Source organism: Dermochelys coriacea, chromosome 10 (genome assembly GCF_009764565.3).
Source record: "Dermochelys coriacea isolate rDerCor1 chromosome 10, rDerCor1.pri.v4, whole genome shotgun sequence".
Taxonomy (NCBI): Eukaryota; Metazoa; Chordata; order Testudines; family Dermochelyidae; genus Dermochelys; species Dermochelys coriacea.
Window position 1 is genome coordinate 30734800 of NC_050077.1, and position 16842 is coordinate 30751641.

The following is a 16842-nucleotide window of genomic DNA, read 5'->3' on the forward strand; positions in this document are numbered from 1 at the left end:
AACAGATAAGGTGCGGAGAGGTGGGAATTTGGGCCTGTAAAGGGGCAGCCAGCAGCAGGTGTGGCTGGGCAGAGAGGGGAGGAGAACTGGGGTCTGCAATGAGGGGTGGATCACCTCATTCTGATAGCACAGCAACCAGGAACCTCCGCCAGCAAGACCCAGCTGAGTGAGCTTTGTTATGCTACAGCACCGGGTGTGGGGACCTCCAACCCTGATCATCTCCTCTTAGAGCAATTCTAGCCTTAAGCTACAACAGCGTCCCCTTGGACATAATGAATGCGCTCAGGGCCGGCCACCTTGCAATACCAGTGTATCATCTTCCCTATAGCCTATCCCCAAGACATGACTGCATCGTCTCCGCCCTAGCACTCGGGAGCCCTCTGCCCCCAGAGTTCTGTCTGCTTCACCTGCCCTCTATCTCATGACAGCATCTGCTGTGCTGGGACCTAATCTGCATCACCTCTGCTCTACTATAGCCCTCCCCGGTCTCTGCATGGCTTCCTGCTGGAAATGCTGTTCACTTCTGACTCAGTAACGTCGGTCGTAGATGTTCCCTCTGCCGTGACGGTGGCTTTAGTTTGGTCCTTCTGTTACGATCCCAAAAGTCCCTCTCCCCTCTTCTTCTGCAGACAGAGCAAGTATTCTAACCAGGGTTCATGTACGGAGCACACAGCTGCAAGAGCCTCTGCGCTTCAGAGCCATGATCACCCCCAGCCAGATCTCCCTTCTATACTGACAATAATCATTATTTCCAAGCCTCCAGCCATCTCAGGGAGCAGCACCCGGGTCTTGGAGGACCTCTGATGGCGGAAGAGCCATCCTAGTGGTTCAGAGAGGAGCTCAGAAGGAGGGGGAGGAGATGAGTCTAATTTCTGTCTTCCCCCCAGGAGAGCGTAGTCCTTCAAGCGAGGGTTATGGTCTGTGTCCAAGCACTGAGGTGCTCAATGAACCAATACTGCGTTCCCAGCCCCTTCTGGGGAACAGCTGATTAGAATACTGCTGGGTTTCTCTAGCACCGCTTGCCTTCCAGATATCCCATCTGTTGGGGTTTCTCTAGCACCGTGCCTGGGAGCGGGGCTGAGGGCAAAGCCATGTAGGCAGCTGTCGCATCTCCGCTGTGTTCAGCACATGCTGGCATGCAGCATTGGACGGGAGGAGAAGTGTGATTGGAGGCTGGCTGTCTCTGATAAGCATTAATATGAGCTGGCGCCATTCATCTCCTAAGTCACTGATCAGCTGTGCACAGGTTAGCAGTAAGGGGAATTACACTTCAGTGGCCTATGTGAAATGAATTGGTGGTTCAGGCCGGTTCCTTGTCCAAAGGTGGCCACATCATCATAACCACCCTGGCACCCTTGTGGGCATTCTCTGGGCCTGCAAGTGTTGCCACCACATCAGACTTGAGACTCATTGGCATGGCACAGTCAGGGTAAGGAGATTGCTCTATGTCACTCCAAGTTTTGGGAGCTTTTAGCATCTGGATATCTATTAGAGTAGGCAGAAGAGACTTCAGTGTAAAATCTCATGCAGGGGGACTAGCCCTTCTAATAAAGCAACAGTTGCCTGAGCATGGGTGAATGGCAAAAGGTGAAACAACTGAAGGTTTAGAAGCCGATTGAAATGATTCTCGAGCTGTGTGAGTCTGCAGAACTGGGCTGTCAGTTTCAGGAGCACAGACTGCCTGCTACTGCTTGCTCCATGTACCATGGGTGAAATCCTGCCCCACTGAAATCAACAGCAAAACTCCCCTTGACTTCCTCGGGGCCAGGATTTCACTCCATGTGAAGAGCCGTCCTTCCCCTGCCTTACAAGTTCTGCAGCTGCCCTAGCTGGAATGGGAAGGCAGTGGCCTTGGTCAGGCAGCTTCTCATGCTTGGGTGGTTTCAAGGGGAAACCCCTCTCGCTTCCATCCTTCTGAGTTTAGTCTCCTCTGGTTTCCTAGGACCCTCTGAGAGTCAGGGGCTGGGAAGGTGAAGGGTGAACCCCCTTTCCCACACCGGTCTGCATCTCTGGGACCCTTATTTGGCAGCTAGCATGAACCATCACACAGCATTGAACCTGAAGGGTTCTCAGGGAGGGGCACTCTGTCCCCTTGCCCCGAGTGGGTACACAGCATGACGCCAGGATGGGGGCTGGCAGTGCACCCGCCCCTCTTGCCCAGCTAGGGTGACCAAATGTCCTGATTTTATAAGGACAGTCCAAAGTTTTGGGTCTTTTTCTTATATAGGCTCCTTCCCCCCCCATCCTGATTTTTCACACTTGCTGTCTGGTCACCCTATGCCTAGCACTGAGCCATGCACAGTTGGGAATCCTGGGGCACAACCTCACCAAGCCCCATGGATCCATGTTTTGCCAAGATCTTCACAGACTGTCCAGCTAGGGAAGAGGTTGGATCTCCTTTGTAACCCATGGCACCATGCTTCTGTCCCATGATTCCCTGCTCTGCATTACCCATTACAGGGCTGGAGGTCACGCTCGCCCAGCTTATACCAGTACCTGGGGCCTTGTGCTGAGCATCGGGGGAGAACCTGGGAGGAGCGCAAGACCCAGTTCTAGTGAATCCTCTAAAGTGCTGTTCTAGAGCAATGACGCTGGTTCAGAGTGTGGAGCCAGGAGCACTGCCCCATGCTCACCCGCCCACCCAGTCTTCCCTCACTGGGCTTGAACACAGGCCTCCTGCAGCTTAGCCCTTTGCAGGAAGGAGGCCCAGACCCCAGCACTTTGAAATCTTTTAAGTCAGTGGGAGCTTTGCCATTGGCTTTAACGGGAGCCCTGCCGTGTGGGCACAGATAGCGCTAAACCCAGCACGTGGTTTGACACAGTAATGCGGATAGTCACCAATACCAGCAAGCAGAGCCGTCTGGGCCCTTCCGAGGGTCAGTCACTGCCTACACTCCCTCATCCCTGCAGGGCTGAGAATGGGGCTATTGGCAGATCTGTGGGAAGGAAGAAATGAGAGCCAAAGAGCCCTTTGGTCTAATCACAGAAACAGCTCAACACCCCAGAGGTGTGTGAAGTGGGGCGTGGGAGGGGGGAATGGGGAAATAGCAAATGGCAAGCAACATGCTGTGGAGTGCTGAGATTAGGGCACCAAATGGATCTGTGCTCAGCAGAGCATGTGTGTGTGTTGGGGGATGGGGGGGAGAGCTGATGAGCCTGTATCTCAGGGAGGCCCCCTCAGAGCAGTTCCATTTGGCCTCGTGGGAGGCTGAGGCTTGGCTAATGTGTTTCCTGACCAGATGTGTTTACGAAGGGGTTCCAGCTGTGCGTGCCCAGAGCAGTTTGTCTGCCAAGACAGAGACAACTCTGTGACCAGTGCCTTGGGCTGATCATCACACTCTTTACCGTGCAAGTGCCCCAAAGGGCCCTGATTCTGATCTGAAGGGACTTGCCTTCTTCTGCGAGAGATTGGAATTCAGCCCCTGCCCTGTTTTTCTGATGATGTGCAATGACTGCAATAACCTCCCCCTCACAACTATTCTTACAAGAAGTTTACTCGCTAGCAGACCTCTTCCAGCCCTCCCAAATCTCCGGCATCTCAGCATCTTCAGCTGTTAAACAATTGGGATGTTTTCTCTAGCCCTCTGGCAGGGAGGGAGAATGTCCTTTGGTGAGGGAAGGGATTTACCTGCCAACCGATTCTCCAATTTTCACAACACTCAAAGGATTAAAAATGAACAGCAGGTTCTCTGGGGCAGTTGGAGAGGATGTAAATCCATGTCTTGCCTGTGAAAGAATGAGCTAATTTTAGGAAAATAACTGTCTCTTTCAATAGCAGAGCAGCCTCTGGAGGCTCAATATAAGCATGTGTCTATTATTATTATTATTTATTATTACTTTCTATTCACGAGCATCTAATGCGCTCAGCTAGGATCACACCGCCTTTGTGCTAGGCACTGTCCAAACCACAACAGAAGACGGTCCCTGCCTCAAAAAAGTTACTGTCTAAAAACAACATAGATGACCAGATATAGATATCAAATAGCATTTTTTTCAGAATACAGAAGTTGTAAGTTACAATTGGAATTGGCTGGCGAGCAAAATGTTAATTTCACAAAAAAGAAATCGTTGGGATTGGTTTCATTCCAAGCCAGAATGAAATGGCAAGTGTTGGACACTGTTCGTGCAATAACAATTTCAGAGTGTTTCCGATCTAATCCTGTTGACAGGAAAATGTTGACATTTTAAAAATCAAAACAAATGACATTTTTCAAGGTCGTGAGAGCAAGTGGGGGGTTTCCATTTTTGTTGCTGTTGCAGAAAAGGAGAATTACAAAGAAATCTGAATGTTTTCACGAAACAATCTGCATTCTTTGATATGCCCCTTTTTGCCAAAATTCGCTGTCTCTGGAAATATTTCGTCCAGTTCTGGTCGCAATGTCTCCTGACTTTGCTCTTCACATAACAGCCTCCAGCTTCTCCTCCATCAGCTGTCCTAGCCAGTGTCCTCTGCCGTGATGCACCCTCAATGCCCTACTTCCACTCTACTCCAAGAGGAAATAGTAAGCCCCTGCCTTTAGTGGCCGACATGTCAGTTAGTCCAATAGCTCCTGGGTGGAGCAGGGCATCTTAGCCACATCTGCTGAGTTGCTCCCAGACCACGCTGCTTTTAGGGACATGAGCAAGCACAATCCCCGTGTGGATATAGATCTGTGTCCATTAGGTCAGAACAGCTCACCTTCTTGGGCATCAAGCAGAGTAGGAAACCAAGCAGGGTGTCTCTTGCCATAGCAATGCAAATCACGAGAAAATGCTCCGGGCCATCACTAAGGAAGTGGTAGTTGTGGGACTCCTTTGTGGTAGCTGGGCATAGAGCTGAGGTCAGTTGTGTACATATGCCACCCACACCTCTTTCCTGGACTTTGCTGAGAAGCCATCTTCGTATCTAGCTGTTTGTTACACCTGCTGCTTGTATCTCTTCTTAAATTAATGGCAAGCTTTTTGGGGCAAGGATTGTCTCTTACTATGTATTTGTAGGGTGCCTAGCACAAATGAGTCCCCACTGCAGTGACATTGTAATACAAACAATAAGATTTCTGCTGGAATGATCTGCAAAGTTGTTTAACAAGTTGACCCTGTGCTGTCATCTTTAGGTTTCAGAGTTAACAACCCAGTAATACAAATGGGGCAGTCAACATCTCTCGAAGCTATTGTTTCAGGCTCTCTGCAGACTCAAGCAGACATCCCTGCATTAGTTACATTCAGGTCATCTTTTCAAGTTTGTCTTCACATCCATGAGGGTTGGAAACATTTTTTTAAATGAAAGCTTAGATGTGGGGGAAGGGAAGAAGTCTGTGCTGCTGTGGAGTTGGAGAATACAGAGGGTCTTTCTTTCTGTGTGTTTGTAACAGCATCTGGACCAATGGGAGCTGATTCTGATTGGGGCAGCTGCATGTTTCTGTAATAGAGCTATGAACAGTATTCTACACAGCAGTGTTCAAACCAGCCATGCTCTCCCCCTCTTGTCAAATGCTTCTTGTGAAAACATTCCCCATGACTGAACTGGAATAAAGCATGTGCAATGGACTATTTTCCTGCCGGGTGTGAATTTACTGGGGCTGGCCAAAGAAGGGAGAGAATCTGGCCCGTTGTGACTGTGTGGTCTGTGTATTTGTTGACTTACGTGTGCTCTTCTTCGAGAGGGAGCCAGACCAACCCCCCCACCCCCACCCCCAAACATGCGCACTTCGGAACATTGTGGCTTTCTCACTCCAACCCATCTCCTTCACATTTTTACATCTGTTGGAAGTACCTACCTGCGGACAGAGTTCTAGCTGCATTCCTCCCAGCCCCTGTGGAAGATGCCCTGCCACACTCTGAGGGGCTAATTTTGTTCTGTGGATAGCTTTGTCCTCTTCAGCCATTAGTTAGGCAGAGCGATCGCTACCTCCTGCCTCAAACAGCTGCAGCCCACCCCCCACCAGCTCCTCCTTTTGCTAGGACTTCACACAGTCCAGCAGTGAGGCCATCTCATTTCACAAGCTGTCAGTGGTGGTGACTGATGGCTGGCTCACTACAGGACTCTGGCATCAGCTTGTCTGGGGCTCCAGTCCCAGGCTCTGCCAGCAGGGGCCGCTGTAAGGAATGGGGTAGGAGTGCTGGCTGTAGGGGAGTTCCTCTCTACTCCAGTCCCAGGCTCTGCCAGCAGGGGGTGCTATAGGGAATGTGCCAGCAGCTGTGGAACTCATGGCGAATTCAGCCCTGAGCTCCCTTTGCAATATTTGATTTGGGCCAGATGACTCTGTTAGGGTGGGCAATGCCCTGCATTCTCCATGCCGTATCCCAGACGTAGTCTGTTGAAGCAAAGGGGGAGTGCAGGGGCGGCGCAGGGAGAAGATCTGATTACCCAGGATGCCCCAGGCAGGATCCTTTACATGTGCTGGTTGGAGGTGAAGAAGCAGTTAGCGTGCTGCTCCCGAGGGGCATGTTTGGAGCTCATGACACTGGTACAATCCAGCAAAGAGAGAGATGTGAGGGATTATAGGCCTCAGGAGGGGAGCCAAGAGCACGGCTCCAGTTTCCCATTGGGGAACTGCTAACAAAACCCTCTGATCCATGCAGGCTACAAAGAGGGAGCCTGACTGATCGTCTGCCTCCCCAGCCCAGGCCTAGCCCCTCCACCCCACTAAGTTCAGAGCTGGGGAGAGCTTTGGCTGTGCTCTGCCTCTTGGGGGGGCTTGCTGAGTGGAGGATTTGAAAGGCAATGCAGCGGAATGCACCATGTAGCTAGCAGGATGCTGTGGGGAGCGGTGCCAGGTTGATTTCCCAGACCGGGGGTTGTGCCAATCTTTCCCCCATTTGGGTCCAGGTGGGTTTCATACCCTCCGAGTTCCACTTTGGATCTGGGTTTCAAATCTACCATATTTCCCCGGGTGCCAGCTCAGAGCCAGATGGGGGCCAGACCATAAACTTGGGTCTGGCTCTGCCCAAAGCTGATCCCAGGCTTCTCCAAAACCCAGAGGCCGTTTGTGTGAATTCAGCCCCAGCTTGTACGGCGAGCGAGTTTCCTGTGCTTCCAGCTCTCGTTGGGACGCAGAGATGGTCCCAGACCCGATCCCCAAGGGCCCCAAAGTTCAGGGGAGGGTTTGAGCCCAAGGGGAGTTGTGTGGGCCTTTCACTGTGATTTCTTTGCACAACTCTAGACCCTACTAGAAGGTCAAGTGGGACTGAACGGAAGGAGACTGCATGGCCACCATTGCGGGCAGGAGTCAGCCTGTGAGGAAGGTTCCCCGGGAGCCAAGCGCTGGTGCGGTGTGCACCCTGGTGTGTATGGGTTGGGGGGTCCTTCTCTAACTCTCCCACCCCTCTCCTCTCTCCCTGCAGCGCTGAAGAGGTCGTTTGATATGGAGGATGCTGAAGAGGCTCCAGCTGTTCCGCCTTCCTGCCCGTTCGGCCCCAGCACGCCTGCAGACAGCCTAGCTGCGGGCAATGGGGAGAGCGGCCAGCTGGCCAGCCTCCCACCTCCCACCTATCAATCCCGCATCAGCCTCAGCTCGAGCCCCAGCCCAGCCCAAAGCCCTGTGCTGAAGACCAGGATTAGCACCAGCTTCTCCTTCAACAGAGGCACCATCCAGCTGGCTAGGGCCAATGGCGCCGTGAGCTCCAGCCTGACCCGCGTCGCCTCTTTCCAAGCCAGGCTCGATCCCAACGGCTTCTCTTCCTCCTTGGGCCCAGGCAGCGAGAGCCTCCACAGCTCCTCCTCCAGCTTGGAGTGCCCACCACCCTCCAGCACGCCCCAGAGTGCTGCCAGGCAGCCGGAGCCTCGGGGGCTCAAGGCCGCCCCGGTTGCCAGCCCGGCACTGAAGAAATTCTCTTCTCACAGTAATGTCTTCCATTCCGAGGCGGAAGAGCCCGTCCAGCTGGTGTCCAAGGCCGGAGTGAACCATGGCTCGCTGCCCTCCCTGGACCTGCACATTGCTGAAGATCAGGGCTCCCCCATCCCACTCGCCCCTGCCCTGGCTTTTCACTCTGCTGGAGCCTGGAGCAGCGACAGCCAGAACTGTGCCTTGCTCCGAGGGAAGAGCAGCACACCCATTAGTAGGGAGCCTTCCTTCTCTTCCTCTTCCTCCTCTTCCTCCTCCTCCCCACTCTCCGATGCAGCCCAGAGGCCCAGTCTGAGCTCCGCTCCTCCACTCTCCAGGCGGCCACCAAAGCTGCAGAAATTCCCCATCAGCCTGGATGGTTTGATGGGGAAGCCTCTGGATGGCTCTGATCCAGCGCTGAGTGCTGACTCTGCATCCAGACTGCTGCCAAGGACTCAGCTCCAGCTCAGCCTCAGCACCAGCCCCAGCCTGTCCCGGCAGCCCCCGGGTAGGGCCAAGGAGGATGCAGTCGCAGCCGCTGTGAGTGGTGTCTCTGCAGTGCCCTCTTCAGGGAAGTGCCCAGGTGCCCAGGTCAATGAGAGCCCTTGGCCACCGTCTCTGTCTCCAGCTCAAGCTGCTCCTTTCAGGCTCATGTCTCGGCCACAGATAATGCAAGTGACTTCTCAACCCTCCTTTCTTGGGGGCCCAGCAGCACCCAACCCAAGGGAACGTGTTAGATCCATGGCGGAAAGAGTCAACTCCTTCTCCAGCTCTGAGGTCTCAGGCCTTGGGGCTCCTGCTCCCAGTTCCTGCCGAAGGGAAGCCCCCTACATAGGCCCGACAGGTTCTCCCAGGGTCTTTTCTATGAGCGAGGAGATGCACAACCGAGAGAAAACAAAGGAAGGTAGGACTTTTCTCTTTCTTATCTCTCTGGCTGTATTCTGCCCAACACTGCCTGAGGTCAATGAGAGCTGAGCATGAGCATCCAGGGCATAGCATTGTCCTGTGTGTTCAAGGCTGCCCTGTCAGATGTCTCTTCTCCTAACTCTGCCGGTGTTGGTGAAAGAAACTGACACCGCATGAGCTGGGATCTGCAGCTGGGAAGCTTTGCCAGTCCCAAACAGTCACTCTCTCTCTTTCCCCGCTTCCTCCAGCTGACGGGAACCTCTGTGCTCAGAGGTTGTAGGCATGAGAAGGGCCTCAGCCAGGGAATGAGACGTTGCCAAGGCATTTGCCATGCAGGTGCTGACGTACTCTCTGAGCCAGCCCTCGCTTCCCTGGATCAGCTGTTCCTCTGGCTTTGGGGGCCAGTCCCGGGGGAGAGCTAGATGTGGGGCCAGATGAAGGAGTGCAGAGGGGGTTATACATGGATGAGTGGGAGTCTGAGTGGGTGTAAGTTACTATCACATTTCGGGGTGCAATCCAGACCAGTAAGAGGCTGTGTCACCTCTCCCATATCCTGGGGTGCTTCCCAATTTCTTGCTGCGGTAGCTCCCCTGGGGGCCTCTTAGAAGCAGCCTGCCAGCATTCAAGTCATGCCCTGAGCATCTGTGTGCAGCTGAAACCTGCCAGCTACACTGTGGCTTTCACCAGCCTCAGCTACTACATGCAGGGTGACCCCAACATACTCCCAGTCCTGGATTCACCCCCAAAAATGTGTGTTCTGTACTGCACTGTCCAGCCCTTTCCTGGACAGTTCAGATAACAAAGGTCCATTGTCTCTGTAAGGGAACAATATACAGTAACTTGAGACCTTAAATAGAGTTACTAACACAGTTCACAACACTGGATTAATTTTGATTATAGAACAAAAAATGTTTATTTACTACAAAGAGAGAGGTTTTAAGTGAGAATAAATCATAGGGCATTAACGTTAGAAATGGTTACAAGGAAAATAACAATGCAACACTTTATAAACTTAACAAACTAGACTTGGTTGAAGGTGAAGGTCTTACCGCAGGTTGCCAGTATCATTGCTGACCAAGTTTCAGGTCAGGATCTGCAGTCAGAGTCCACAGGCTGTCTTCTTTGGTGGAAAAGAGAGAAATGGCCAGGGAGAAAGAACTTGGGGTGGTTAGTTCAGTCGCCCTTTGAAATTCATTTCTCTGAGAGTGACCCCTAGGTAAAGTTCTTTCCAGCGGAGAGCAAGGAGACATGGAGTCTTGTGGGGGGAGAGGTTTGCTAAATTGTTTGCTAAGCTGCAGATCTGTTTGTTCCTTCCTGGCCAAAGAATGGTCGCTTGATAGGTGATTGCCCATCAGCTTCCACCCCTGTCCAGGCGTCAATTTTTCCTTTGTCTTTGAGAAACAGGTACCCTGCCCTGGACTTGTTTAGTAAACACACTTCAGTCATTATTTTAGCTTCTGTTCATAACTTTCAATGTAAATGTTGCTGCGTACATTTTACTATGACATTGCTGGCCAGTGAGTTACTCGTTTTCCAATGAGGCCTCACAAGGCATATTTTGCACAAATATTATTACACCAGTGTGCGGGATATGAATACAGAGGTGTGTTCCATTGCACTTACACACCGCGGAACTAGGAGGAGGTATGGCCTAGAGTATGGCTGCACACAGTGATGGCTCGCAGCCATGTTCTGATTGGCCGATTGGGCTTTTCTGATGTGACAGCTCCCAGTACTGCCTGCTGGGTCCTCATCATGAGTCACAAAATCAGTTCAAATGGCTGCTGGGCCACCAAGAGCTGGAGAAAGTGAAGCTGGGGAGAGTGACTGGGGCATTTTACCCTTATGCTGGCCTCCTGGTTAGTCCCTTCAGCCTCCAAGATCTCAGGCCTCGGGGCTCCTGCTCCTGGGCTCCGCCTCGCCCAGACTCAGGGGGCCCGGTTGGGAGGGTAAAGGAGGCGTGGTTCTGTTGTGTCTCGGTAAGGGGATGCAAGCCCAAGGGCGTCTGTAAGTGGTGTTGTGAGGGCTGATTGTCCAATGGCTCTTATTGCTGGGACTGGGAAGAGGGCCCTGTGAAAGTCTAACAGGTTAGAAAAGTGCAGTGGGCCGGAGGCGATGCGGGACTGAGAGGAGAATGTGCCTGCTGCATATACCCCTGATCTCACACGCTGGGCGGAATTAGATCCTGAGTTTCACACTATGGGCGCTGTTGAACTATAGCCAGTCTCTTGTCAGTAACTCTGTCCTGGGAACCAGAGCAAACTTAATCTAGACAGGCATCCCTGAACTGGATCTGGAGTCAGAGCTGAGCTGGGCCCCATCTCCAGGATGAGCCAAACCAGCCCCTCTGACCCACATCTGCCAACGTTCTGAGGAGCTCACCCCAGATCTTGGTGCATATTGTGGAGACTCCAGTCAGGGTCCCACCTCACTGGGCGCGGTCTGCTCCCCAAACGAAAGACAGCCGTGGCCCCAAGGACCTTACAGCCTGAGTATATAACAAGAGACAACCGGTGGGTACAACAGACAGGGAGCACAAGGCAACCACGAGACCAGTGAGATTCAACTAAGTGTTGGGGAAAGGGGTGGGGGAAGATCGAGAGCTCTGTTTGGGCCATGTTGGTCTGCTCTGCCCTGACCTGGTCACAGACATCCCAGCTGGCCCCCATTTCCCTTCTTTCTGTCCCTGTTGATGGGGAGGCCTCCTAGGGCCATTTCTGCTGAGAAGGAAGGTCAAGACACATGGCAGAACCCACGCCAGGGCCATATTTGTAATGTAACACAGGGAACTCACACTGAACCTCCTCTTTCCTTGACACAAGGATAGGTGCTGAACTCCAGCATTGTTGCCTCATTTTCCTCCTCGGCCCAGGGGCTGGAGAAGATGGCAGGTGGCCAAACTGTGCCTTGCCATGTTTCACCTCCCCAAACAAGCAGGGCACAGCTGGCAGGGGTGCGGGGAGCTGGGCTGAACAGTTCTCTTGGCAGTGGTCTCTTTCAAACACATCCCTGAAGTGGGACCTTTGGCAAAGACTACTACCTGCAGAGGCCCCCTATCCCTAGGCACTCCCTACTCTGCAGTGCCATTGGCTCTGTAGACCTGCTCACTGCTTCTGCTGATCCCACTTGCCCCTGCTTTATACTGCATTGTACACTTACAAACTAGTGAGTTTGCTGGAAAAGCGTTTTGGGGCCCTGTGTGACACTATCTATCCTGCAGTGATGGACAGTTTCTGTCTTTCCATCCTGTAGTGTCCTATCTATCCATCTAGGGGAATATCTGGCCACCATTACCCCTCAAGTCAAAGTGCCTGACAATCATATAAGGTATCCAACACGCCTGCAAGAGAGGGCAGTGCTAATATCCCCATTTTACAGCTGGGGAACTGAGTCCCAGATCCTCAAAGGCATTGAGGTGCCTAACTCCTCTGGATTTCAATGGAAGTTAGGCACCTAAATACCTCTGAGGATTGGCGCCTAAGTGACTTGCCCAAGGGCATGCAGGGAGTGTGTGGCGAAGCCAGGAATTGAACCTACATTTCCTGAGTCTGGCTCCTTCACTACAAAGACCCTCTTCATCTTGGCTGTTGTCTCTTCCTGACATGGGGCCCGAGCAGTAAGACATAACACAAAGATCCCCCCCGCAGGGAAAGCTTTTAAATGTGCCAACCCTACACCCACGGTGGCTTTCTAGCCAAGCCCTCCATGACATGTTCCAAGCAAGACCAGTGATGGGCACCATATCCGGGTTTAAAAGAGCTGGCAAATCTCAGCCCACGCCCTTGTCACCAGCAGGGTCAGAGTTCTCCATTACTTGGAGCCTTCCACCCCCTTTGCTTATCACTGTTCATAAACCTGCCACTCACTCTTATCAGCCAGAGACTGGGAAGGTTTGTGGCTCCCACTGGAGAGCTCGGCTCTGGCTCTGCTGGGACAAATCTGAGCAAATCAACCCAGCAAAGCAGAGTGGTTCCTAGGGCCTCTGCGTCCCCAATGGAGATGGAGCCTGCTCTCTCCCCTCCCTGTGGCAGTAACCAGATCTCCGTCTGCAGAGCGCAGTGTTTGCTCAGAGTAAGGAACAGACTAGGTCAGGAAGTGGCTGATAACACTGTGCTGTTTGAGCTCATCTCTAAGCCTGCATGCCCTGGAAAGCTCCCTCTGGGAACAGGGGGCATGGGGAATGTGCACAGGTTGCGTGGTCGCTGTTTGGAGCGACAGGCGCTGCACAGTGCTGAGTGTGAACTCCGGTGGACAGGCCGTGGGGCTGAGGAAGAGCCCTGCAGGTATCCCAGAGCTCCCGTGGCTGGCGTCCCAGCTGCCACTGACAGGGCAGTCCTGTGGGAAGCTCACTCTGCCAAGGTCCTGGCTAGCGCTGGGGATCAGACCCCCAGGGTATGTAGCTGAAGGGTCCCATCTCCCAGGAGCGGACACAGAAGTGGGCAGAATGAGCAGGTTTGCAGGGTGTTCTGCTCATCCCTTCTGCTGGCTTTCAGCATAACAGACTATCTTGCAGAGAGTCCCACTGTAAGGCTGAGCCAGTAGATGTGTCTGGGGCACAATCCCACAGCCCGCACTCACTTACTCATAGACCTTACTCCCCAGGTCACTTACTGAAGGCAGTAGGACTATGTGCTGAGTATAAGCAAAGCTGGAATTTATGGGGGAACTGGCTGAGGCTGATGAGCATTCCTGGCTGGCTGCCTTTGTATTAAACCAGTTCTTTACCCCACACTTTGGCAAGGGAAGATTTGATACCAGACCCCAGTTCTCTCTGTTCCGTTTATTTCCTTCTGGACAGTTTTTTGGCCCCTGGGAAAAGATCCCGATTCAGAAAGGTGCTTAAGTCATGATCAGCCCCACTGCCTGCAACATGATCCCTTGCTGAGTTCAGCAGAACCACTCCGGTGATTTGTGTAAGGGCCTTGCTGAAGCGGGGCCTGTAGCCATTGTCCTGTCTTTATTGTACTGAAGATTCCATTAAAGCTGGTTCTTCGAATAGCTGATTTCAAAGGCAGCAGGTCCCTGGGCTCCTCTGGAGGCTGTGAAACTCTTTAAATAAATTCCTGATAAGGGACAACCCCTGATTTTGAAGAAAGGCAAATCCCAGCGGCCTGAACCCTGGAGATAAATAAACCCGCATAATGACAGATGGGCCACTTTGACTCTACAGCAGATTCCTTAGACCCGTGCCTGGGTCCAATTCAAATTAGGAATAAGCTTGTTCCTCCCTCGCCAGCCCTCCTGGTCCCTGAGCATACCTGTTCCTGCCCTCTCCCAAGCACAGGGCTCCCCACAGGATTTTCCAGAGGGAGAGCCTCCAGGCATGGCTCAGTGCATACATTGGGACTGCCTCCTCCCGATTCCTCTGGGACTGGAACAAGCCGGCTTTGAGCTTCAGCAGGAACCTTAGCTCTTCTTTGCATGCACGGGGAACCTCCAGCTGTCTAGCTTAGGTATTGGTAAAACGTCCACAAATTTGGCAAGACATTTTGGTGTCACTGAATCTGCAATTTTTTTTTTTTTTTTGCCAAAAAAGATTTGTCCTTTCACCCAGCTGTCTGGGAGTGTATGGGGCTGCAAGTGTGTCCACTCGGTTTGGGCCAGGTTTGGAGTTTCCTGCCCTGGTGCTGCCCATTGATCTTTGTGATGGCTGATTGACACATCCATTGCTGCTAACACATCTCAGGCTTGCTCCTGGGTTTTTTTGATCAGTTGTTGATGAATAACAATTATCTTCTGTCCCCTCTTGGTCCTCCAAAGAGGGGAAGCCAAGATTGCAAGCTCCTTACACTTCCTTTCCAAGATGACTCAGACCTACCCCAGAGGGCCCTCCTCTACAAGAGAGAGGATAGTGCAGTCTCCATGGCCCATTCCACCCTTAGCCTTCCCCCAATTAGTGACAATGAGGATGGTTTTTGTCATGTGGACACGTGTCTGCTGAGAATTGGAAGGAGGCAAACAAGCTCATGTCATCCAGGCCACCAAACAGCCACCACATGAAAGCAACTGTCAGTGACTCTCCTACCTGGATCCCATCCGTGCCAAGCTAGCATCCTAGAGGAGAGAGACTCTCCAGTCCATTCTGATCCTCCAAGCCACTCAGGTTTCCTGGGCCTTTCAATTCCCCTGAAACAGCTGAAGGAATTTCGTTTCCCAGTAGCCAAGTTCTAGGCACGAGAAAGCTGCTCAGAAAGCAGGCTTGGGCCTGCTCATCTCCCCAGGAAGCTAGCACACCGAGCAATGGGGCAACAGGCCATGTTTCGCTTCCACTTCTTGTGTCAGGGTCGCCCACAAAGATCCTGGGGCTCCCGCGATAGTGGGGGAAGAGGACAAGCGGCTCAGGGCTAGAATTTCTGCTCTCCTCTTGGGAAAACATCTTGTTGGCCAAAGCCCTCATTTTACCCAGTTGACATGAAAGCCCTAACTGCTGAGATCAGAGCTCATGGGCTGTCTGAGATAGAGGACGACACCTGCTTCTGCAGTGAGGTGGGGCTATGCTGAGCAGTGGGTGCAGGTCTATGTTCTTGGAAGGGGGCGATAAAATGAGGATGGGACCGAAGGGTTATTTGTATGTCGTTCCTCGGTTCTCCAGTACTGATTCCAACCTCGGATCTTCAGTCTACCCCCCACTGATAGCAGGGTCTGGAATTAGATTGCTAATGGCTTGCATCCCATTAAGCTGAAGTCTCTCCTGGCCGTCTGAGGTAGCCATCCCATTGGAAGGATGGAAATCTCCGGGCAAGAAAGGGGACGGTACAGGAGCCTGGGACTTGACTCCTGTGAGTTTTCTCATGCTCCTGCCAGGCCAGCACTGCTTCAAGTGTGGCAGTTTTGTTGGCAGTTTTCAGTTCTGCTTCTGCTCCCATCCAGTCCTGCAAAGAGCAGAGTTCTCAACTGTGAAAAGGGGTGGTGGAGAAGCGAGAGAGTGTGAGCTAAAATCTTTATCAAACCTCCCAAGAGTTCTCCATTTCTCCCGCTGCATGCAGAGAGCCATGGGTCTAATACCTCTGTGTATACCAGTGCTTGGAGCCTCTACTAAATTACTCTGCTTTGTCTCTGCACTACCAAAAAATCTTCCTCTTGTGCCAAACTGCTGAAGAGGATCCCTCCTCTGATTTACTTGGGCTTGACTGAAGCAGTTTAGGAAAGCTTTCTGCTCCTTAGAGGCACCGAGAGGAAGTGGACTCTCAGAGGAGAAGTGTACTTAGCTATTTTGGTGTTTCTTCTTTCTCTTCCTTGCCTCTCTGCTCCGCCTTTCTTCCTCTGACCTTCCACTGGCCTCACTTATGGAGCTGGGTGAGCCCTTCTGAAAATGCTGGCCTCTGCCTCCTGGATTCTGAACCAGGCCATGTGGGATGGCTGGATTCTGTGCCAGGCCACATGGGACGACTGGCATCTGTGGCAGGCCGTGCAGGGTGGCTGGTTTCTGACTTATTGATCCTATATAAATAACATACAAAGCATCTCACCTTCTCAAAGTGCTTTACAAACAGCATGTGATAAAAGTTAATACAATGAGAAGAAAAGAGACTTCAGCAATTGGAAAGCAGCTTGATTGCTGTGATCATCTCAGCCATTGTTATTAATTAGTAGTATTGCAGTACCACCTAGCCCGTCATGGACACGGTTGTGCTGGGTGCTGTACAAACAGTTCCTTGCCCCAAAGACCTTACAGCGACAACTGATGGATACAGTCAGGGGAGCACAAGGAAACAATGAGACAACACAGGTCAGCATGATAGGCAGGGGTATTGGCGCCTAACCACTGGCCAGTTTTGTGTTGGCATCATGGCAAAGGAGAGTTTTAAGGAGGGATTTGCAGGAGGCCAAACGAGGGAGCTCTGTGGAGGCTTACGAGGAGCTCCTCAAAGTGCTTTGGACACACTTGTAGAGCAGTCAGGCCCTGTGGCGCTGCTGGAGAAGGAGTCATCTTCTCATTTTACAGAGACTGAAACTGATGTCCCAGTGCTGAGGAGCTGACTGGCAGAGGGTCTGAAGTCTCTGCAGCACATATTGACTTTAATTGGTGCCATGGATGCTTAGCACTTCTGAGGATCAGGCCCTCAGGGAAGGTCATCCAAGGGGAGCCAGATCTCCTGGCTCCCTGTCCTGTGCTCTGACCACTAGACAGTGC

At 52.3% G+C, this 16842-nt stretch overlaps 1 protein-coding gene across 1 annotated transcript in view; it reads left to right on the forward strand.

Annotated features, from left to right (window-relative positions):
- Window positions 1–16842, forward strand: part of SEPTIN12 (septin 12) — a 65657-nt gene that overhangs the window by 6317 nt on the left and 42498 nt on the right. Inside the window, 1 exon segment of the mRNA XM_038419912.2 lies at window positions 7324–8706. Coding sequence (XP_038275840.1) covers window positions 7324–8706 — 1383 coding nt within the window.